The sequence below is a fragment of the Nomascus leucogenys genome, chromosome 2, assembly GCF_006542625.1.
Source record: "Nomascus leucogenys isolate Asia chromosome 2, Asia_NLE_v1, whole genome shotgun sequence".
Classification (NCBI taxonomy): Eukaryota; Metazoa; Chordata; class Mammalia; order Primates; family Hylobatidae; genus Nomascus; species Nomascus leucogenys.
The window spans coordinates 76,938,640-76,961,868 of record NC_044382.1 but is presented as its reverse complement, the minus strand read 5'-3'; the positions used below and the strand labels follow the sequence as shown (position 1 = coordinate 76,961,868).

The window sequence follows — 23,229 nt, the reverse complement described above, 5'->3', positions numbered from 1 at the left end:
GGTTTTGAAGAGCAAAGAAGTTTACTAGGAGGATAAGAAGGAAAGCATGCCTGATTCAATGTCACTCACCACAGGAAGCCACTCCAATCTGAACACTCATGGTCTCATAAGCGAGTACCTAGCCCCATCCTGCATTTGCTTCTGAGACTGCAATTTATAGTTTAACCTTCATGAATTTTCCTACACAGATTATACAGATCAGTTGATTTTCATCTTGTGTCTTTGTCTTGTAATCAGTACTACAGAATTTTGCCCTTGGTGCTGTTCTCTGGTCATTTCAGAATGGCAAGATAGTTTTAAAATGCAGGCTCTAGGGTCAGGTTCCCCAAGTTTGAATCCAAATGTGCAGCCTGACCTTGGCCTAGTTATTTAATGTGTCACTGTTCCCTCTTGTGCACAAGTGGGGATAGTAAAAGTACCTAACATATTGGGTCATTCTGAGAATTAAATAAAATGTAAAATACATAGTAAACACATTGTCAGGCATGAAGTGTGGGCTGAAAGTCACTGTTTATATGTCATAGATATTAGGCTTCTCTCTCTAACCAGAACATCAACTGTCTGGAAAGATGCTCTATCTAGTATGTCTGTATTTTCTGCAATATCCACCATGGGCTGGTGCTCAACTATTTTAAAGACCAAACTGAAGAGAGTAAAGGGAACAAGAAAACTGTTGGTATCACTTTCAGTTTCTCAAGAATACTGATAATTCCTCCAAATTGAAGATACATGTGACTCTTTACATTTTCCCCTTTAAGGGCTCTGACCATAAGCAGACTTCTGCTCACACGCAGATTCAATCTGTGTTGAAAAACAGGAGACTGCTAACACTGAGACCGAAGGTGGATAATAAGGTGCTTTTCTCTAAGATGTGGCAGCTAGAAGGTGGTTTCCTCAAACCCTGATTAAATCTGTAACATGTTACCTAATGGCCTCTAAAACAACCCCCTCTAAGCATAACCTTTTTACAAAATTAATATTGGGGAATAATGACTATTTTTTAAATTTTTTTAAATAAAGATGGGGTCTTGCTATGTTGCCCAAGCTAGTCTTAAAACCCCCAGGCTCAAGCAATCCTCCCACCTATGCCTCTCAAAGCTCTGGGATTACAGCCATGGGCCCCCATGCCCAGCCAAAAATGACTATTTTTTAAAGACACTTCTATTAAGCTTTTTGCCATCCTTTCCCAGAGCCACATTTTGTATAATCTACTAGAAGGTGAATCATATGGGTCTCCTATATTCAGGTTCATGGGCTCACAGATAACAAACCTCAATAAAATGAGGACTAGTATCCCAGAGTCCCATTCAAATATCCCTGTGGCATATCTAGAATGGTGTCATTACCCTATTTGCTTGTATATAAAGGCTTCCAAGAAAAGTGATTCTATCCCTGCTGCCAACCAAGGTTAAAAAGTATGCAAAACATATCCGGTGTGTTACAACACATGCCATTAGCAAAGATATTCAATCTCATGTAAACTTTCTCTGAAAGCTAACAGGATTACCATAGATGTCTAAACTCTCAGATCATCACTCTCACTTCCCTATACCCTTCACCACTGAAAAAAAAAAAAAAAAAAAAACCAGAAGAGGGAAAAAAATCTTTGACCTGTAGGCCTACACACAAGTATGAGATGAAATACTAAGCTTAAAATAACATGCGTGGGAACCAAGGCGAGTGACATCTACCTATCCCCCTCCTGAAGTCATTCAGCTCAAAAAGCTAGAAAGCTAGAAAAGTGCATCAAGGAAGCCCCAGTCAGGAGAACGACATTCAGAACAAGGCTTCCTCCCATCTCTCCTTCCCGTCACTACTGCTCTTTTGCATCCCAGCCCGCAGATATTTTCCTTTTCCTTTTGTTTTTTGGAGACACAAGTCTTGCTCTGTCGCCCAGGCGGGAGTACAGTGGCACAAACTCTATCTCCCGGGCTCAAGCTATCCTTCTACCTCAGCCTCCCAAGTAGCTGGGACCACAGCCGCACACCACCACACCCAGCTGATTTTTGTATTTTTTGTAGAGCTGGGGTTTTGCCTTGTTGCCCAGGCTGCTCTTAAACTCCAGGGCTCAAGCGATCCGCCTGCCTCGGCCTCCAAAAGTGCTGGGATTAAAGGCATGGAGCCACCGCGCCCAGCTGACACTTCCTTTGAAAAAAAAAAGCACAGCATATTGAAGTGGAAATCTCACTTTATTCCTCTATTTAAAAAAAAGAAAAAGTGGTGAAGCCCACTGACCCTCCACAGTCTAGCAGTCAGCAGGGCAATCAGGGAAGCCCAGAGACACTGGATGACTCACTCAAAGACACACAGCCAGTGAGCAGCCAGCGGGAATCTCAGCCCCAGCCACACCCATGTGAGTTCCTTTCCTTAGCCTGACTGTGATAGGACAGGGTAAGGCCAAGCAGAGGGAACACCCAGGTACAAATATACATTGATGTAATTAATTCTAAACATTGTGTACAAGAGTTGCAGAAGAAAAAAAATGTCTTCTACTGAAGCAAAGACATTTAACATGTAACAGGACTGCTAAGGCTGGGCAGGTGCGCCCACCCCTCTATTAACACAATCTGGAACAAAGTCATTCCCTTGCATGAGAAAGTCTTGTTTTCTTGTCTGCAGCTTAGATCTAGACATAACTTTGCACAGTATCTTCACACAGACATTTAATATTTGATTAAAACATACACTCTGGCTGCATCTAAACATAATTTTAGTCATTAAAAAGCACTTTTCTGCTTTAATCTAAAACTACCATAAAGTTGATCGATGGCAGAACATTCCTCCATTATTTCTTGGGTTTGCACAAAGTGCCCATTCAGATTGTCTGTCTCTTCCTCTAATTACTGCTGAGGACCAAGAGTTAGAAGCAAGATGACTGCCAGATGTCTGGGCCAGGAAGTTCAACTGGTCCCACTGTGGCAGTGATAACGTGGAAGCAGCATATTTTCTCCCCATGGAGACCAGTTAGAGGAAACATCTTTGTATACAGAGGATGGTACATTTTATGCTGGGAAACCTCATCCACATAGTATTGGAGAATGCATAAAAACAAGACTCACCAATCAGCTACCAATGGAGAGGTGCCCCCGTTTCTTTTTTTTTTTGAGACTGAGTTTAGCTCTATCACCCAGCTGGAGTGCAGTGGCGCAATCTCAGCTCACTGCAACCTCCACCTCCCAGGTTCAAGCAATTCTCGTGCCTCAGCCTCCCAAGGAGCTGGGATTACAGGTGCCCGCCACCACACCTGGCTAATTTTTTTTGTATTTTTATTAGAGACAAGATTTCATCATGTTGGCCAGGCTGGTCTTGAACTCTTGACCTCAAGCGATCCCACCCACCTCGGCCTCCCAAAGTGCTGGGATTACAGGCCTGAGCCAGCATGCCCAGCCTGGTTTCAGTAATTTTAAACAACAAATCTAAAGACTAAAGAGCATGACAAGTAAATGCTACACCTGACCACAGACTGATCCTGGACTGGAGGGTAAAAATGCTATGAAAGGCATGACTGAGCCAACTGACAAAACTGGAATACAGGTGGTAGTAGCTTAGCTCAAAGTACTGAATCAATGTTCTATTAACTGAAGATGGTAACTGTACCATAGTCATGTGGGAGAATGCCCCTATTAAGAACTATATGATATACGGCAATGGACCATGACAAAGGCAACTTACTCTAAAATTGTTCAGAAAAAAATACATGTGTGTGTGAATCTACATGCATATATGTCTATATATACATATAAAGAGGGAATATGCAAATAATAAAGTTAACAGGACAAAATATTAACGGTAGGTGAGTTTGGGTAAAGGGTATGAGAGATCTTTGTATAATTTATTCCTTGAAATCTTTCTATTTGAAATCATTTTGAAATAAACAGTTTTTAAAATACCATCCGCTGACCGGTACCCTCTACCTTGCTCCTGGCTGCTCCCGACTAGCTCGGCATAGAGAAACGGGAAAGAGAAACGAACAAAAGGATACAATAGGAAAGAATTATTCTCTCAGGTGTCAGGTTTATTTTCACCATGGTTATACAGCCTAGACATTAAAATGTTTGCATCTACTGGTTAGGCAACAAACCATATCCACTAGGAGCTAAAATACATATATTTTATATACTTATTTATATTCCAGTCAGAAGGCTTAATTAAACAGCCAAAAAAGTAAATGATAAAAATAGTTATTCTGCAAGAAACTGTCTAAAATAAATGAGTAATACAGCCAAGAATAGGCTCTCTCTTCACAGTCCCATCTGCTTCCCTTTCCCAGGTACATATCCCAGGAGGATGGATGTTTATATCTGCATGCTTAGTATTAAACTCAAAAGATACTTACTGGGCATATTAACACAAGGCATGCTACCAAGAAATCCTAAAACAGGATCACAGAATCTTAAGACAGAAGTAAACAAACCCCAGAGCACAGCAAGTTCAATCTTGTTCTATAACGAGGAAAATGAAGCCGAGAGAGAGCACCCTCCCAAAGTCAGCTAGCTGTGGGTCAAGTGAAGACACGGGCAGGCCACCAGAGCTCTTGCTCAGTGACAGCTCCCACACCCCTTGAGGAAGCACAGAGGAGTTCTGCTCCAAGGGTTTTAAGGATGATGAATGAGCTGGCTTTACCTGGCATTGGATGACATCAGGTAATGAATGAGTATGAAACTGACAAACCACTATAAAAGCATGCTGCAAATCTAACATGATGATTAACACTACTGCTCAGGTGAGTAATTTCATTTCAGCTGCTATTACCACCTGTGCTATTTAAGAGCAAGTCTCTTTTGTAAAACCACCTTCATCCTGAATTATTCCCAGGTAGACTTGGCATTTTAAATAAGTTAACATAACGGCTGGGCGTGGTGGCTCACGCCTGTAATCCCAGCACTGTGGGAGGCTGAGGCAGGCAGATCACCTGAGGTCAGGAGTTCGAGACCAGCCTGGCCAACATGGTGAAACCCCGTCTCTACTAAAAATACAAAAATTAGCCAGGAGTGGTGGTGGCGGACGCCTGTAATCCCAGCTACTCAGGAGGCTGAGGCAGGAGAATCACTTGAACTCAGGTGGCGGAGGCTGCAGTGAGCGGAGATCATGCCCCTGCACTCCAGCCTGGGTGACAGAGCGAGACTCCGTCTCAAAAAAAAAAAAAAAAGTTAACAATATTATTTGACTTTGGTAAAAATCTCCAGACTGCATTACTACTGGGAACTAGGGTAGCATAATCATCCCTCCAGGTTCCACCCAGTTGCTATAAAGTCTCAAGAAACCAAGAGCAAACCAAAGTCTACCATCCTCTTTGTCAATGGCAAAGCTGCAATGCCTCGCCCTTTCCATTTCTAGTTGGCCTTGCCACCCGCCTCCAGACCTAGGGACAAAGAATGGTGCTAGCCACAAAAGGAAGGTAGGACACAGCTGAGGACAGGCTTCTCTTAAGAGTAAGCAGGGGACAGAGTTCAAGAACAAAGCCAGGCAGTGTTCTGATGCAGTGACCTCACTCCTGGTAGATGTGGACCAATGGAGTGAGGCTCTCCCCGGTGCACCAATCAGATAAATCACTCCTATGGAAAGGAAGAAATGAGAGGGTGGAGAAAGGACCAGAAGAATGTGCCCCAATACTGCTCCCACCTGGTGTGCAGTCAACAACCCCCTGAATGTAGGCTAAAGCAAGAATGAGGGGTCACAGGAAGGTTACCTTCTACACAAGCAATGAGAAAACTAACAGGTTTGTTTTCCCTAATAGGAAACAGTGCTGCCACTGAAGGGTAAATGGCCAAGCATGGCAGGCAGAGAAAGTACCAGGTTAGAGCCAGTCCTGGCTCTACTGAGTCTAGTCTGTGGAACTGTGGGCAAACCCCGCAAGCTCCTGGAGCATTCTTCATATTGAATGTAATCAGGTGTGCACACTGTGCACATATTGGCTGATACAGTCATCTCTCCCTCACTGTAAGTTCTTCTTACGTAAACATGTGCAGGTCTGCTTTTAAAAAGGCTAAGTCCCCCTAAGTTGCCACCAGCTTTTCCCTCTGAATACACCTAGTGCCACCTTTCTACTTTTTCTAAATTCATGTTCAGTCACATTCCTCAAAGGCTCTCAAAATACCACTGCCAATTGCCAAAGGGTCCTTAAGTATCCCTGCAAATACAGATAATGTTGCCGAGGTGGCAGCTGCTGGGGGATCTCTGAGGGCACCGTACTACGCAGGAAGTGTGGGGGCGCTGCACAAGCAGAGATCTGTGTCGGGAGGAAGTGACTCTTCATGACCAATAGGTTCTCAATGCTCCTCCCATCCCCGCAGATCATTACTAGCCACAAAGGGAGAAGACGCTGCAAAGCAACTCTCTAACCAGGGACTCTCATGTGCCCGGGTTCCACTAATAAACTAAAACTTGTACAATATAAAAAACTATATTGTAATATTGGAACTACACACAGTTCCATCCCTCCACCCCACTGGCAAGGCACTGGATTAGAAAGGCAAAACAGTGGTAGTGGTGGCTGTGGTGGCAGTGAGCAGCAGGAAAGCAGATGGCGCCTTTCTGGAGAGAGTCGGTGCACAGTTGAAATGAAATAGGTACTCGGCCAAGGACCTTGGCCTTGCTCACATCCCTGGATAGTGAAGATGATGACTCTACATGGGGTTTTCCATGAGCCTTCAATCCCCGCACAGCAAGCACGCATCACCTGTCCCAGGATTCTCAACCAATTTTGCTAGAAGTGACTCAGTCCGTCTCCCAGCTCTGCCCCTTCTATAGGCACCAGCACAAAGCCAAGACTGACCAGAAATCCAACACCCTTCTTTTTCCTGGGCCCTTCCACCCCCAACAGGTGGCTGGGTACGCTTGTCCTGGGAATGCCTTAGTATGAACTGAAGAGTGTGGGCTGTGGAATCAAGGCAGGTCGCATCTGATGATGACTTCCTGATTACTTATCTGCATGCCCCTGAGCAAATTACCTAACCTCTCGGAGCTCAAGTTTCTTCACTTGCAAAATGAACTTTCAACAGTACTCCCCCCCACCAAGTAGCTGTGGGAATGACATCAATGGATGTAAATCCCTTAGCACCCTCATCCATAAATGAGTGAAACTATTTCACTAGATATTTCACTGGTGAGTCAATGAGCTTAAAAAAAAAAAAAAGGAACAAAATTAAAATCCTACATAAAAAATTAGCTAAATGCTCAAAAACATCCCAAGAATGCCAAATGCCTTTTCACTTTCATTTTTATATACAAATCACCTCTCACTGCTGCAAACGAAGAATGTAAGAATGAAAACGTATCCCACAGGCCTCCATCTGTGTTCAGGACAGTAAGAATGTGGGACTAGACTCATGATTCTAGCAGCAAACACTTTTTTTCTTTTTAAAGAAAGAAATATTGCATAGAACCCCACCATATAAAGCAGACTAAATGAGAAACTGCTTAATTAATAAGGGTAGAGGAGGGGGTCTCAAATGCCTGTCTGTACTCCCAAACCTAGTACCTGTGACACCTCCAAGAATCACTATGGGCCTACAGAGCACCAGAAAAGCCCTGCACTAAAGCCCTTCCCAGCTTTGTGATTATGGTTCTAATAAGTCTAGAATGTTTTTGGGGGGTAAAAAATGGTTGCTAAAAAGACTGGTCCGTTCATTCTCTCAAGTATCTTTCAACTGCAAGCCCCATCACCACTGCCGCCCAGGGTCTTTGCTACCTGACCACCAGGGGTGATTAAACCACTTCATCAACTGGCCCTAACCTAGCTGACTTACTGTCCCCACTTCACCATCCACAGCCACTCACCCACCCTCTGCCTCAGCCAAACCCAAACTCACCCTTTTCTCTCCACATAACAGTTTCATGTCTTCATACACGCCATTTCCTCTATCTAGGATGCTCCTGACTCCTCGAAAAGGTCCCCACCTCTGTGAAGCCTAATGCAGTCCCCCCATCCCCACCCTCAGAGCTCCTCACTCCTTGTGGGCTTCAACATGACACCGACCACAATGAGCTGAAATTACATCTTTCACTCTCATACAGGGATGGCAAGACAACTGGTGCCACCTCAGTGGAAGACAAGTCAGCAATATTTATTAAATTTCAAACACAAAGACAACTTCACCCAGCAATACACTTTTGGTGATTTTTCCTCCAAAGCTTAGGTGTAAAGGATCTTCATGTCAATGCTGTTTGTAAAACAAAAGACTGGGCACAACTTAAATTTCCATCAAGGCAGGATTGGTTAAATAAGGTACATCCACATTGCAGAACACCTTCTAACTAAGAAAAACAGTGAATAAGCTCTATACATATATGTATACGGAACCATGAAAACCACTCACCTAAAAACACATCTCCCCACACCCAAGGATCCCAGTCAAACATGGCCAGGCGTGGTGGCTCACACCTGTAATCCCAGCACTTTGAGAGGCTGAGGCGGGCGGACCACTTGAGGTCAGGAGTTAGAGACCAGCCTGGTCAACATGGTGAAACCTTGTCTTTACTAAAAATACAAAAATTAACCAGGTGTGGTGGCGTGAGCCTGTAGTACCAGCTACTCAGGAGGCTGAGGCAGGAAAACCGCTTGAACCTGGGAGGTGGAGTTTACAGTGAGCCAAGATCACGCCACTGCACTCCAGCCTGAGCATCTGTCTAAAAAAAAAAAAAAATTGTTCAGACTACATCTAAGTTTATTAAAAAAAAAAAAAAAAAAAAACCTTCATACCCTTGGGCCTTTCTGGGAATCTATCCTAAGGCAATTTTCTAAAATACATACAAAGCTTTTCGCAAAGACATTAATCACATTATTATTTACCATGGCAAAAAACAGAACAATGAACTGCTTAAGAATCCATGCAATGCGGTATTATAAAGCCATTGCAAATATTTATAAAATATTTAATGATTTGAAAAGCCACTTACGCTATAAAGTGGAAAAGGCAGAAGAAAAAAGTGCATTGACAGTGTAATCTCAACCATATTGAAAAAGTAAATAGGAAAAAAGACTAGAAGGAAGCAAATCAAAATGTTATTAGAGATTGAACCCAACGGTGGTAATTTTTTTTTTAATTATCAAATATTCTAGAGTTCAAAATACTTTTTACAATCAGGATAATAACAACTAAGCAAAATCAAGAAGTGTCAGAGAAGATTTTGTGTTTCTACAGTAGCATCAGTACCTACTTTAATTGTCTAGCAGTACTAGAATAAAGAAGGCACAGAAACTGAGCTAAATTATTGGTCACAAGGCCAGGAACACCTGTAATCCCAGCACTTTGGAAGGCCAAAGCAGGAGGATTGCTTGAGCCCAGGATTTTAAAACTAGCCTGGGCAAGAGATCCTATCTTGATACAAGAAAAAAAATAATAATTTTTAAATTAAAAAAAAAAAAAAGAAAGTTTTTAAAAAATAAATTGTTGGTCACAAATGTTGGAGGGCTTGGCTGCTGCAGTTTTGTTGTTTGTTAGTAAGTACCTATGGGAGACGAGCTTACAAAAACTCCCTATACTATGTCTGCAACTCTTCTATAAGTCTTACATTATCTCAAAATTACATATTTAAAATAAATAAATCTGGCCAGGCGCAGTGGCTCACACATGTAATCCCAGCACTTTGGGAGGCCGAGGTGGGCGGATTACCTGAGGCTGAGAGTTTGAGACCAGCCTGGCCAACCTGGTGAAACCCCATCTCTACTAAAAATATAAAAATTAGCCGGGTGTGGTGTCACATGTAATCCCAGCTACTTGGGAGGCTAAGGCAGGAGAATCGCTTGAACCCAGAAGGTGGAGGTTGCAGTGAGCTGAGATCGTGCCATTGCACTCCAGCCTGGGCAACAAGAGTGAAACTCCGTCTCAAAAAGATGAAATTAAATTAAATAAACAAACTTTTTATAAAATTTTTTTTATTTGAAAGGACATGAGCCCATGACACAGCCTCAGGAGGTCCTGATGACATGTGCCCCTAAAATTAAAAAATCCTTGATAGATCACTCAATTTATCTTTCTCTAAAAACAAAATGCAGATGAATAATTTCCTGGACAATAACAAAGCACTTGGCTCACTACAACCTCCACCTCCCGAGTTCAAGCAATTCTCCTACCTCACCCTCCTGAGTAGCTGGGATTACAGGTGCCCACCACCACGTCCAGCTAATTTTTCTATTTTTTTAGTAGAGACAGGTTTCGCCATGTTGGTCAGGCTGGTCTCAAACTCCTGACCTCAGGTGATCCACCTGCCTCGGCCTCCCAAAGTGCTGGGATTACAGGAGTGAGCCACCACGCCCGGCCTTTTTATTTTGAGACAGAGTCTTGCTCTGTCACCCAGGCTAAAGTGCAATGGTGCAATCTCAGCCCACTACAACCTCCACCTCCTGGGTTCAAGTGATTCTCCTGCCTCAGCCTCCCAAGTAGCTGGGATTACAGGCACCCACCACCAGGCCTGGCTAATGGGTTTCACTTATGTTGGCCAGGCTGGTCTCGAACGCCTGACCTTGTGATCCGCCCACCTTGGCCTCCCAAAGTGCTGGGATTACAGGCATGAGCCACTGCACCTGGCCTCCTCATGAATTTTTTAAAAGGCCTTCCCTGGGCCAGGCACGGTGGCTCACTCCTGTAATCCCAGCACTTTGGGAGGCCAAGGCAGTGGATTACCTGAGGTCAGGAGTTCGAGACCAGCCTGCCCAACATGGTGAAACCCTGTCTCTACTAAAAATACAAAAATTAGCCAGGCATGGTGGTGGGCACCTGTAATCCCATCTACTCGGGAGGCTGAGGCAGGAGAATCGCTTGAATCCGGAGACAGAGGTTGCAGACAGCCAAGATCACGCCACTACGCCCCAGCCTGGGCGAAACAGAGGGAGACTCTAGCTCAAAAAAAAAAAACAGAAAAGAAAGGACAGAACTTCTCAGGTCTGATTATTATTGAGTTTAGAAACCAACGATTTTTCTTCCAGCTCAGAAAATACCCTTAACTTTTCAGGGAGCCCTAGGCCAGAGATCTTTTTCATTATAACCTTCATATAAAACAGCAGCAGGCTGCTCTAATGGAAATGAACTTATTGCATATGCTAAGCCTAATGGGCTTACCTGAATTAAAACTCAAAGAAATCAAGCAATCTTCCTTTTTGTTGATGTCCTGTAATATGGACCAGCTACCACTGTGCCCTCAAGTCATACTACTTTTTCTTTCTTTCTTTTTTTTTGAGACGGAGTTTCGTCTGTCACCCAGGCTGGAGTGCAGTGAGCCAAGATCGCACCATTGCACTCCAGCCTGGGCAACAGGTAAAGATTCCGTCTCATAAAAAAGAACCTAGTGATCTAGAAAAAACATGGGCCTTGGAGTTGGAACCTTAGAACTGAATCCTGGCTCTGTCAACTCACTAGGTAATTCTGATTTCTGTTTTTTTGGTTTTTCATTTTCTTAGCCCAGCTGAAGAGAACACTAGGTAACTTTGGACAAGTTACTTAGCATTACCCTCCCTGGGCCTCAGCATCCTTATCTTACTCAACTATAAAATGGGAACATAATACCTACCTGGCAGGGTGGCTGTGAGAGATTAAATCAAGTACCCTACGCAGTATGCATGAGGGCCCCTTAACAATGACTAGCACAGAGTGCAATTATGAAACACAGACCTTTTCTCTCTCTATGCCCGTTTCCTTCCCTTCCCATTAGTCTCTTTCACCCCCTCACTTCTCTGCCCTGTGTCTTTCCTTGGTTAAGATCCACAAGGACCTCACCTCACCCCACTCCCACTCCTCGTTGTTCCTCAGCGGTTCTCCCAGTAGTAATTAGCTTTGGGGCTCCCCAGTAAGCACACCACCCCCCCAGCACTTGTTCTGACAACTTCCCTTGCTCACCTGCTGCCCATCTCCATCCACCGGGGGGAAAAATACAGTTATCTGAGCTTGCTGGTTGCATGGATTTTGGAAATACAAGGTCTTACTACATTCATACTCTATTTCACTCTTACCACCCTCTCCAAATACTATCACTATCATTTACTAACCTCAAGGGCCCACCTTGACCTGCTTGGGTTTATTTTTATACCTGACTCTTAATTACTCACGTATCTGCTGAATGCTTACGAGGCACTAGAGAGGCAAAGCAGAGTAAGATACACTCTGCTATGGGCTCTTAAAGAGAAAGAACTAATCCTCCTCATCCCCAGGCTTGGAGTGGGAAGGAGGAGGAGGGAGTGGGGAAGGAGGCAAGAGTTCCACATTTTGCTCTTGAAACTTCTGAACTGTCTGACACTTACTGTAAGAATGTAGTCTTGGCCGGGCACGGTGGCTCATGCCTGTAATCCCAGCACTTTGGGAGGCTGAGGCGGGTGGATCACGAGGTCAGGAGATGGAGACCATCCTGGCTAACACGGTGAAACCCCATCTCTACTAAAAATACAAAAAAATTAGCCAGGCGTGGCGGCGTGCGCCTGCAGTCCCAGCTACTCAGGAGGCTGAGGCAGGAGAATGCTTGAACCCGGGAGGCGGAGCTTGTAGTGAGTCGAGATCACACCACTGCACTCCAGTCTGGGCGACAGAGCAAGACTCCATCTCAAAAATAATGATAATAATAATAATGTAGTCTTGTCATTCTTATATTAACAAAAACAAATAAATCAAAATAATAAAAGCCAAAAAATACCAAACTATAATCGAAGATGACCTATGTTAAACTAGCAGCTAGAAAGCCTCAGAGAGGTAATGTTTATGGTAACCTTGAGATGTCACGTGTTTCATTTGCAAGAAAGAAAAGGGCGCTAGAGCAGAGGGAACAGCATCAGCAAAGGCAGACAAGTATGAAAGTGCACTGAGTGTTCTGGGAATGACAAATGGTTTGCTGTGGCTGGAAAACAAGGTGTACTTTGGGAAGTCTTTCAAAGATATTCCAAGTAAATCACTTTAAGTATTTAATGAACCATCTTCATCCTTACTGAGAGACCTCAAAGTAAGTAAGAAACTTAAAATTCAGGGCCCATGTTACTCTACCATGATGAAAACTTGGTCTCTGACAACAGTGGGAACCCTCTGCTCTGAATGACTGGGGTTCACGTGGCATGATCACATCTGAGCTCTATGAGGCAGCTCAGCAGTACGGAAGATGGACAGAGGGACGCAGAATCTGGAAGACAGGACAGGTCATGACAGCAACAACCAAAGCAAAAGACAATGACAGCCTGATCAAAGCAGAGGGAATGGAGGGAAAGGTCAGGGTCAGGACACAGATATGTTAGCAGCAGCATCAACAAGTCTGGAAGCGGGGGGAGGGGGGCGCTATAGAAGAGGAAGTTAAAGATGACTCAGGTTCATCGTCTGACTAGCTAGAAAATGAGGTCATTAACAGAACCAGGGCAAGGCAGAGGAGGCACTAACCTGAGAGGAAGATGATGGATTTGGTTTAAGACACATTTAATTTGATGTTGTCAGAACACTGGATATCTACAGCTGGTGAGGGTTTAGTTTTCATTGGTACACGGGTCACAGCTGAAGCCATGGGAGGCTAAACCAAGAGACTAATATCATGGATGCCACAGGAGCCAAGAAGAAAAGTGTTTCAAGAAAAGGAGATCAGTGGCTGCCAAAGGCCACACAGAGAGGTCAAATGACCTAAGGACTGAAAATATGCATTAAACTGAACTCAGCACACACAGGTTACACATAATCTTGAAAAGTGGTGAAGACAAAAAGTCAGTCTGCTGGCTGGGAGCGGTGGCTTACGCCTGTAATCCTAGCACTTTGGGAGGCTGAGGCCGGAGGATCACTTGAGCCCAGCAGCTCGAGGCCAGCCTGGGCAACATGGTGAAACCTCGTATCTACAAAAAATACAAAATTACCCAGGCATGGTGATGCATACGTATAGTTCCAGCTACTCAGGAGGCTGAGGTGGGAGGATCACGTGAGCCCCAGGAGCTAGAGACTGCAGTGAGACATGATTGCTCCACTGCACACCAGCCTGGGCGACAGAGTAAGACCCCATCTCAAAAAAAAAAAAAGTCAGTCTGCAATGGGTTGTAGAAAGGAGAGGTGGGAGGTTGAAAAAGTAGAGGCAGAGTGGCAACCACACTTTCAGGAATTCCTACCCTTTCAATACAGCCTGTGCCATCACATCTTCCTTGGCTTAGATAGATACGTTTGACAATGCAACTACTTAAGATCTTCAACATCCTTCTCCTGCCCAGGGCCAATTACCTTCATGTCAACAGCGCCACGACTGCTCACCTACCTACAGAGATAGCCACGTCCCATATTCCATCAGCCCATGGCCCATCTCGTGTCATCTCTTCCTATCAGTTTACGTGTTATCGCTTCCATTCCTACCAAATCCAAATCACCAACTGATTAAAACTTTCTACTACTCCCAATCACCAGGTTACAGGCTTCCAAAATCAGCTTGTGCTTTTTCTTCTCCCTCATCTCTTAACTCTGGAATCAGTTTTAAGTGACAACTCCCTTGCCCAGGTCTTCCTCTCAACCACTAATTACACATGCAAGAACAAGCAGGCCCTTGTCACATCCACATAGGCATGGTGTAACATCTGGTTTCCCGAATCTAACCTACACACAGCAGATTGAGTTTTCTTTAAGGAAAAACCATCCAACAAAAGAAAGCCAAACTCCCTAGGGTAGTACTGGAGACCCTCCATCATCTAGCCACAAACTACCCTGATAGCCTTCTCTCCAACTACTTCTTCACATCCTTCTCTTCTGAAACTCCCAAACTTCTGAAACTGCTAGGGAGCCTAGTTTACTCCCTCCCTAAAGCTCCCTTTGAACACCCAAGACCTCAACAATATCCCTACCACAATTTAATTGCCCAATATGCCAAGAATTGCTCTAGACTCTTGGGATACATGAACAAAAGAGAGATTCCCTAGCTTTATGGAGCTAACATTTTAGCGGAAGACAACAAAAGACCGACCTCGTTAATAACATTGAGTATATAAAATGTTAAAAAATTGTACAAAAAGAAGTAAAGCAGGATGTGAGGGACTGGAAGTGCTGAAGTGGCATTACCATTTTAAACAGGGTGGGGAGGGTAGGCCCCACTGGAAAACTGACTCGAGGCTTAAAGGTTTAGTCAAGCAGATTCTCAGGGAGAGTGCGGTCCAAGCAGAGGCAGGGAGCCAGGCCAAAGGCCTGGAGCAGGAACATGCCCAGAAGGTCTGAAGAGCAGTAAGAAGACCGAGGGAGCTGCAGCACAGCCACTGAGAGCTAAAGGAGCTGAGCTAGAGGGGAGATGTGACCCGTCTCACAAACCAGCTTGGATGTCAAGCAGGCAGCTGGAGACTCGAGAATGGAGCTGAGGAGAGAAATGTTGGGTTATAGGTGTCCTGGATGAAGGCACTAAGTTCGAGGCCTAGAGTGTTCCGGCTATGAGATGAGGAAGAAACAACCTGCGCGACAGGAGAAAAACCAAGAACACACCTTAGTGTCCCAGTGGCCAAGTGACGAAAGGCTGAACTGCACAAGGGGTATTCCACTTGTCTGATGCTACTGACAGATCCAGTAAGATAGGGATTGAGAGCTAACCACTGGATTTAGCAACACTGGTGGGAGGGACCTTGATAAGTGAGATTAAGAGAGAATAATGCCAGGCGTGGGGGCTCACATCTATAATCCCAGCATTTTGGGAGGCCTAGACAGAGGGATCCCTTGAGCCCAGGAGTTCAAGGCTGCTGTGAACTATGGTCACTCCACTGCACTCCAGCCTGGGCGACAGGGCGAGATACTATGTCTAAAATTAATGAGCGAAGGGAAAGTGAGGAATTAGAGACCAAGTACAGGCCACTCTTTCCTGGGGTTTTGTTGCAAAGGGGAAAAAAGAAATAGGGCAGTAACTGGCCCAGGAAAGTAGGAGTAAAAGTTTCAGATAAAAAAAATACCATGTTTGTGTACTACAAGTATATGTGTACATAGGTATGCATGTAAAGCCCTAGAAAGTCCTACGCACCCAACAAACGTTTATTTCCTTCACTCTCACTTTACACCTATCATTTTCTATTATCTTTGTTGCTATATATGTGACCTTTGTAACTGTCTGCAAGAAACTTTCACTTGGAAGGCCCTTTCTTTGTCCCAGTGTCAAACTCTTCCTCATCCTTCAAGACTCAAATATCCCCTCCTGGGAAGCCTTCCCTGACTCTTCTCAGCCAATCTCTCTCAGGTCAGTACCTATGCAATCTTTGTACCAATGCCCCTTTGCACCAACACATTCTTCTACTATCACCTGTATCACAGTCTCTTGTATTTTCACAGTATGTTGTCTTATCTTCCCCACTAAACTGACTCCCAGAGGGCAGGGGCAGTATTAAATATTACCCTGGAAGTGTAACGGTTATGAGCAGTGACTCGCTGTGTGACCTTGGGAAGTTGCCTAACCTCTCAGTGCACTGAATGTCAGCTATAAAACGTGAAATGAAAGCTGCCTTTAAGCCAGGCACGGTGGTTCACATCTGTAATCCCAGCACTTTGGGAGGCTCAGACAGGTGGCTCATCTGAGGTCAGGAGTTCAAGACCAGCCTGGCCAACATGGTGAAACCCCATCTCTACTAAAAATACAAAAATTATTCAGGCGTGGTGGTGCGTACCTGTAGTCCCAGCTACTCGGGAGGCTGAGGCAGGAGAATTGCTTGAACCCAGGAGGTGGAGACTGTAGTGAGCCGAGATCACGCCACTGCACTCCAGCCCAGGCGACAGAGCAAGACTCTGTCTCAAAAAAAAAAAAAAAAAACTGCCTCTACCTCCTGCAGTTGTTTGGAACGGTAAATGGGTTCATATGTTCATAGATGTAAGACGCCTGGCATATAGAAAGCGATATATATATATATATACACACACACACACACACACACACACACACACATTAACTATTATATTGTTATATTGTAGGCTGGGCAACATAGCAACCCCTACTCTCTACAAAAAAATAAAAATAAAAAAATTAGCTGGGCATGGCGGCATGGGCCTATAGTCTCAGCTACTGAGGAGGCTGAGGTGGGAGGATTGCTTGAGACCAGGAGATCGAGGTCGCTATGAGTTGTGACTGTGCCGCTGCACCCCAGCCTGGACAACAGAGCAACAGAGCAAGACCCTGTCTCAAAAAATAATAAATATATAATAAAATAAAAACCAATAACAAAAACTCTGGCTAAATCTACCTATTTCTTTATACTACATTAATTTTGCTGACCACATTTTGGTTTTATCAGGTGATTTGAACCATATCATATACTAATTTTTTCAGAAGCTATTCAAGTCATTTCTTGAAAGGTAACTTTTTCTCCAGACTTTCTCTAATGCTGTGACTGACATACAAAACCTCTGGTCACTGCTGAACCTTTCCCTGCCATCTCCCTGCACCCCCATGTCTTCTTCGTACCTCTCAGAGCATGGGGTACAAGGCAATGCTGTGGGTGAACAAGTGGATGACATGCCATGTGAATGGCTAAATTTCAGTTCTGATTCTGCCTCCATTACAGGGGCCACTCGTGGTAATTGATATTAAAAAAATAAGGCCAGGTGTGGTGGCTCCCACCTGTAATCTCAGCACTTTGGGAGGCCAAGGTGGGCAGATCACATGAGGTCTGGAGTTCGAGACCAGCCTGACCAACGTGGTGAAACCCCATCTCTACTAAAAAACACAAAAATTAGGCCGGGCGCGGTGGCTCACGCTTGTAATCCCAGCACTTTGGGAGGCCGAGGCGGGCGGATCACGAGGTCAGGAGATCGAGACCACGGTGAAACCCCGTCTCTACTAAAAAAATACAAAAAATTAGCCGGGCGTGGTGGCGGGCGCCTGTAGTCCCAGCTACTCGGAGAGGCTGAGGCAGGAGAATGGCGTGAACCCGGGAGGCGGAGCTTGCAGTGAGCCGAGATTGAGCCACTGCACTCCAGCCTGGGCGACAGAGCGATACTCCGTCTCAAAAAAAAAAAAAAAAAAACACAAAAATTAGCCGGGTATGGTGGTGGGTGCCTGTAATCCCAGCTACTCAGGAGGCTAAGGCAGGAGAATCGCTTGAACCTGGGAGGCAGATGTTGCAGTAAGCCAAGATCGTACCATTGCACTCCAGCCTGGATGAAAGAGCAAGACACCGTCTCAAAAAAAAAAAAAAAAAAAGAAAAGAAACCTTAGCAGGCAATTCAATTTCTAAGCAACTAAAAAAGAAATGCTAATATAAGCAAAAACTCAATTTTGCACACAATTTTCATATTAAGCAACAGCTCACTCAATACTAGGTAATAATTTCTCAGCAAAGTAATGGGAACCTCTAATATGTCACACCACTTAAGAATCCATGGGAATGCAACCAAAAATGATTTAATCAAATACAGCTAAAGTATGCTAGCTCTTTCTGTAATTCTATACTGCAACTATGAATATTTTTAAACTGGTTCCAAATGTGAAGGTCAACAGGAATAGTGTAAACAAAATTCCCCATACTCCCTATGCCCCACCACTATCTATCTCTAAGCCAAACAAAATACAGGTGGAGGACTCTCCTGATCTTCCTTCCCATGAGGCAGCACCCAAAGAGCACAGGCTCAGGAGTAGAGCACTTTGGGTCTAAATGCCAACTCCACCACTTGTCAGCTAGGAATCCTAGAGCAGGTCTGTCCATCTCCCGCTCTGGCAGAAACAGCCATAGTGGAACCTAGCAGAGTTAGTGGGGTTTACTGACACCGAATGACTGAGAGAAAAAGTAGGCCAGGCGCAGTGGCTCACACCTATAATACAAGAACTTTGGGAGGCCAAGGCGAATGGATCACCTGAGGTCAGGCGTTCGAGACCAGCCTGGCCAACCTGGTGAAACCCCATCTCTACTAAAAGTACAAAAAACAAACAAACAAACAAAAAAAAAAACTAGCCGGGCGTGATGGCAGGTGCCTGTAATCCCAGCTACTCAGGAGGCTGAGGCTGGAGAATCATTTGAATCCAGGAGGCAGAGGTTGTAGTGATCCAAGATCACACCACTACACTCCAGCCTGGGTGACAGAGCAAGACTCCGTCTCAAAAAAAAGAAAGAAAAAACAAGTAATGAGTGAAGAATAGCTAGCACATCAAAGATGCTTAATAAGTGGTAGTTTTTATCACAATATGCCACTTTCAAGTCTTATTAGAGTTGAAGATTTAAAAAGATATTAAAAAGGCTCAAACTTATGCCAACTAATACCCTTAAAAGTAAAAATGTTAAGTCAGCAAGAAATGGAGAGGAAATAATTTCCTGGAATAAAGAGCTGGGATCCCAGGGAAAAGACCCTCCGCCTGTAAGACACCAGCCAGGCAATAGTTTCCTTACCTTTGGGGGGCAGGGCCTACCCTACCCAAGCCCCTGACCCTAGGATATCTACAGATGAACCACTGTGTCAGTGACACAAAAAGGACAATCCTATTCACATCAACTATGGCCACCCCCTGTGTACTTACATAACTGAGGTCTAGGTGACGAAAACTTTGACTTGCAATACACCTCAGAAAAAATGCACATGGAGTTCATGAAGCCAACTACTTTACAATTCATTACTCAAAGGTGGTCATTCCCATGATGCTCTACTGACTACCAATTAAAATAAAACCTGAATACAAGGGTTCTGGGCTAGCTCAGTCAATAACAAAATTCTGTCCAAGGGTCCTAAAGCAATGCTGTAAGTTTCCCAAGGGGAGGAACATGTGTCTTGTTCATCTGTACACGCCCTAGGCACTGGTATATGGTGGTGGCTACTGAAGATTCACTTATAAGATTTGTACACCCATATTCATAGCAGTATTATTCACAATAGCCAAAGGGTGGAAGCAACCCAGGTATCCACTGAAGGATGAAAGGATATACGAAATGTAGCACATACTCACAATGGAATTCAGCCTTCAAAAGGAAGGAAGCTCTGACACACGCCACGACACGGATGAAGCTTGAGAACACTGTGCCATGTGAAATAAGCCAGTCACAACAGGCCAAATACTTCATGACTCCACTTACATGAGCTACCTGAAGTAGTCAAATTCATAGAAATAGAAACTAAAGTAGGGCAGGGGAGAGACTGAAAAAAGAGGGGTATAGGTTGTTTTGGGAAAAAACCTTTGGAGATATATGGTGGTGATGGTTGCACAACAAGGTGAATGTTCTTAATGTCACTGAACTGTACACTTAAAAATAGTTAAAATGGCAAATTTTAATTATGTATATTTTACTACAATTAAAAAACAAAACTTAAGAAGTATATTGAGGCCGGGCGTGATGGCTCACGCATGTAATCTCAGCACTTTGGGAGGCCGAGGCGGGTGGATCACCTGAGGTCAGGAGTTCGAGACCAGCCTGACCAACGTGGTGAAACCCCATCTCTACTAAAAATACAAAATTTAGCCGGGCATGGTGGTGCATGCCTATAATCCCAGCTACTCGGGAGGCTGAGGCAGGAGAATCACTTGAACCTGGGAGGCACAAGTTGCAGTGAGCTGAGACTGCACCACTGCACTCCAGCCTGGGCAACAAGAACTAAACTCCATCTCAAAAAAAAAAAAAAAAAAAAAAAAGCATTACTGAAAGAATAAATGAAGGAAGGAATGAGTGCTACTTTCATCAACCACTAAATGTTATACCTCATACCTCTAGATTACTCTTTAGAGAATTCCTATCCCCAAATTTCATAGTTGAGGAAATTGGAACTGAGAGCTTAACTGATTTGCCACAATTCATACTGTGTAATATATATGTTAAAATATATAGACTCAGCTGTGCGCAGTGGCTCACGCCTGTAATTCCAGCACTTTGGGAGGCTGAGGAGGACGGATCACTTGGGCTCAGGTTCAAGACCAGCCTGGGGAACATGGTGAGACCTCATCTCCACAAAAAATTAGCCAGGCATGGTGGCACTTGCCTGCATTCCCAGCTACTTGGGAGGCTAAGGTGGGAGGACTGCTTGAGCCCAGGAGGTCGAGGCTGCAGTGAGCCATGAACGTGCCATTGCACTCCAGCCTAGGAAACAAAGCAAGACCCTGTCTCAAAAAAAATAAAAACAAAACACATACACTATACGTATAGCATATACTATACGGTGCTGCTCAGCATTAATGGTGTACTTTACCCAGCTGGCTGTAAGCTCCATATCTCAGGACCTACACACTACCCACAGGCCCCTTGAATGTTTCGAAAATTCCACAGGCCTTAAGGTCTGTATCACAAAAGATGTAGCTATGTCCCTTTCTCTATTATACCACTAACGTGGCAGGGGTAAAATGGGTGAAACTGAGGAGAACAGCTCCACTCCTCGAGGTGCTCAACCACAGGCTGGGTGATCCAGTACTCACTAAGGGCTTACTATGTGCGAGGAGCTGGAGCAGATAAGCGTTCAGACAATTTGGTCTTTGAAGGAGCTGTGTCTACCGCAATGGACAGATAAGGCTCAGAAATAATTACAAGAGCAAAAAGACAAATGCTTAACAAAGAGATGTGGGTACACACATTTAGGGGAGTATTGAAAGTATCGGTCTAGAAAACGTGGAAGGTATCTTCAGCAGAGATCAGAGCATACAGAATAGCAGCCTCAGTGTCAAAAGATCACGATCATTCCTGACTTTGCCATCACCTGTGCAAGTGACCTCTGTAAATCCCTCTCTCAGTTTCCCCATATATAAACCTACAGCTAGATGAGATGTTTCTCCTACAATCACCCAGCTCTCTAAGTGTATTACAGATGCCTAGGTTCAAAGTCAGATGCCTAGGTTCAAATCTTAACACTGTTAAAAAGTCGCTTGACCTTGAGCTGGGGGATTAATTGCTCCGTGCCTCAGTCTCCCCACTTCCGAACAGAGGGCTGGTGTGATCATTAAATACTACTGTACTGTCAATCACTTCGCGCAGGGCCTTGGCAAGCAGTAAGCCCTCAATAAACGATAGTTATTGTCCGGAGGAGCTGCAGGAGGCAAACACCAGATGCAAGGGTTGTGCCTGCTGCGCTCCCAGGGCCCTCCCAGGGCCCTCCCAGGCCTGAGCCATCATCCCTGGGGGGATGGGAGCGCAGGGCCGGGGCTGCACACTCTGCACGCATGTGTCACCGGCCAGGCTCCGCACGCGCCTCTCCCCGCCATGGGGAGAGAAGCGATGGCTCAGCAGCCCCGGGGCCCGTTCCCACCCCTCCGGTAGGGCACCCGAGGAGGGAAGGGGGCTCCAATCCCACTTACCATGCTGGCCGGGGAGGGGGCGGCTCAGATGAGCTGGTTCTTGGGCTTCGGACACGTCCCGCTCGCACAGTTCAGGTCATGGTCCCGGCAGACTCGGGAAGTCCCCCACCCATGCAAAGACAACCCCTTCCCCACCGGGCCCCGAGGGGACCCTCTAAAAAGGGCAGGGCCGCCCGGGTCGCCTCATCGGGGGCCCCCGAGACAATTCATCCAGACCCACCCGCCCCTCCCCAAGGAAACTGGAAAAGCAGGAAATGAGGCTCGGATGCCGGCGAGGAGGGCAGCAGCTCGGGACCCCCGCCCGGGCCCGACCCCCGCGGGGGAGGCTGCGGGCCCAGGCAGGGGCTCCCCGGCCTCCGCGAGCAGAGGTGGCGGCGGGCCCGGCCCCGAGGCTGAACGGGCGGAGGCTGACGGGCCTCGACTGCGCGGCCCAGGCGGCCGGCTCAGGGGAGAGGCCCGGGGGCCCGCGCTGTCCTCGCAGCCTCAACCCACACGACCGCCGCCGCCGCCCCCCAGAGCATCCCCGCGCGCGCCCGCCCTGGAGCCGCCCGCTAGTACCGCGCGACCGCCCCCGACCAACAGCCCCAAAGCGCCGGAAGTGGCGAGCGCCGGGCGGCCCCACAGCGCGGCCGCCGGGCTGCGGCGCTGGAACCGGACCAATCCGGAATCGAGCGGGGAGAGCGGGGGGAGCGGGCGGAGGGCGGAGGGCGGGGCCGCACCTGACGGCTCCCACTGGCCCCGCCTTCTTGTCACGCCCTCTCTTGCCCCGCCCCCTGCGCCCACCGCCCGTCTGTCCACGCGGGCCGGCAGCCATCTTGGTAAAGGGAGCTCGGGCTGCCATTTTAGTAAAGGCGTGGTTTCTGTTTCGCTTTCTTCGCCCATTCATTTCGCAAAGCTTTAGTGAGTGCCTTTCACGTGCGGAGCATCGAGCTGGCAGCGTGGCGGCACGCGGCCCCATGGAGCTTACATTCATGCAGTACACACACTCTTGCCCTACTATATTCCAGGCCCTGCTGTGGATGCTAGGACCGGGGAGATAAACCTAACTTCTATAGTCAAGGTGCTGAGAGAGGCAGA

The 23,229-nt window shown here is 45.9% G+C and overlaps 1 protein-coding gene across 3 annotated transcripts in view; it reads right to left on the bottom strand.

Moving 5' to 3' along the window:
- XPO6 (exportin 6) overlaps window positions 1–22,818 on the bottom strand; it is a 113,688-nt gene extending 90,870 nt beyond the window's left edge. For all 3 annotated transcript variants that reach the window (XM_030799320.1, XM_030799314.1, XM_030799306.1), the window contains exon 1: window positions 22,153–22,818. In XM_030799320.1, the coding sequence (XP_030655180.1) occupies window positions 22,153–22,155 (3 nt within the window). In that variant the 5' untranslated portion in view covers window positions 22,156–22,818. The remainder of the gene's footprint in view (window positions 1–22,152) is intronic.
- Window positions 22,819–23,229: the final 411 nt, after the last annotated feature.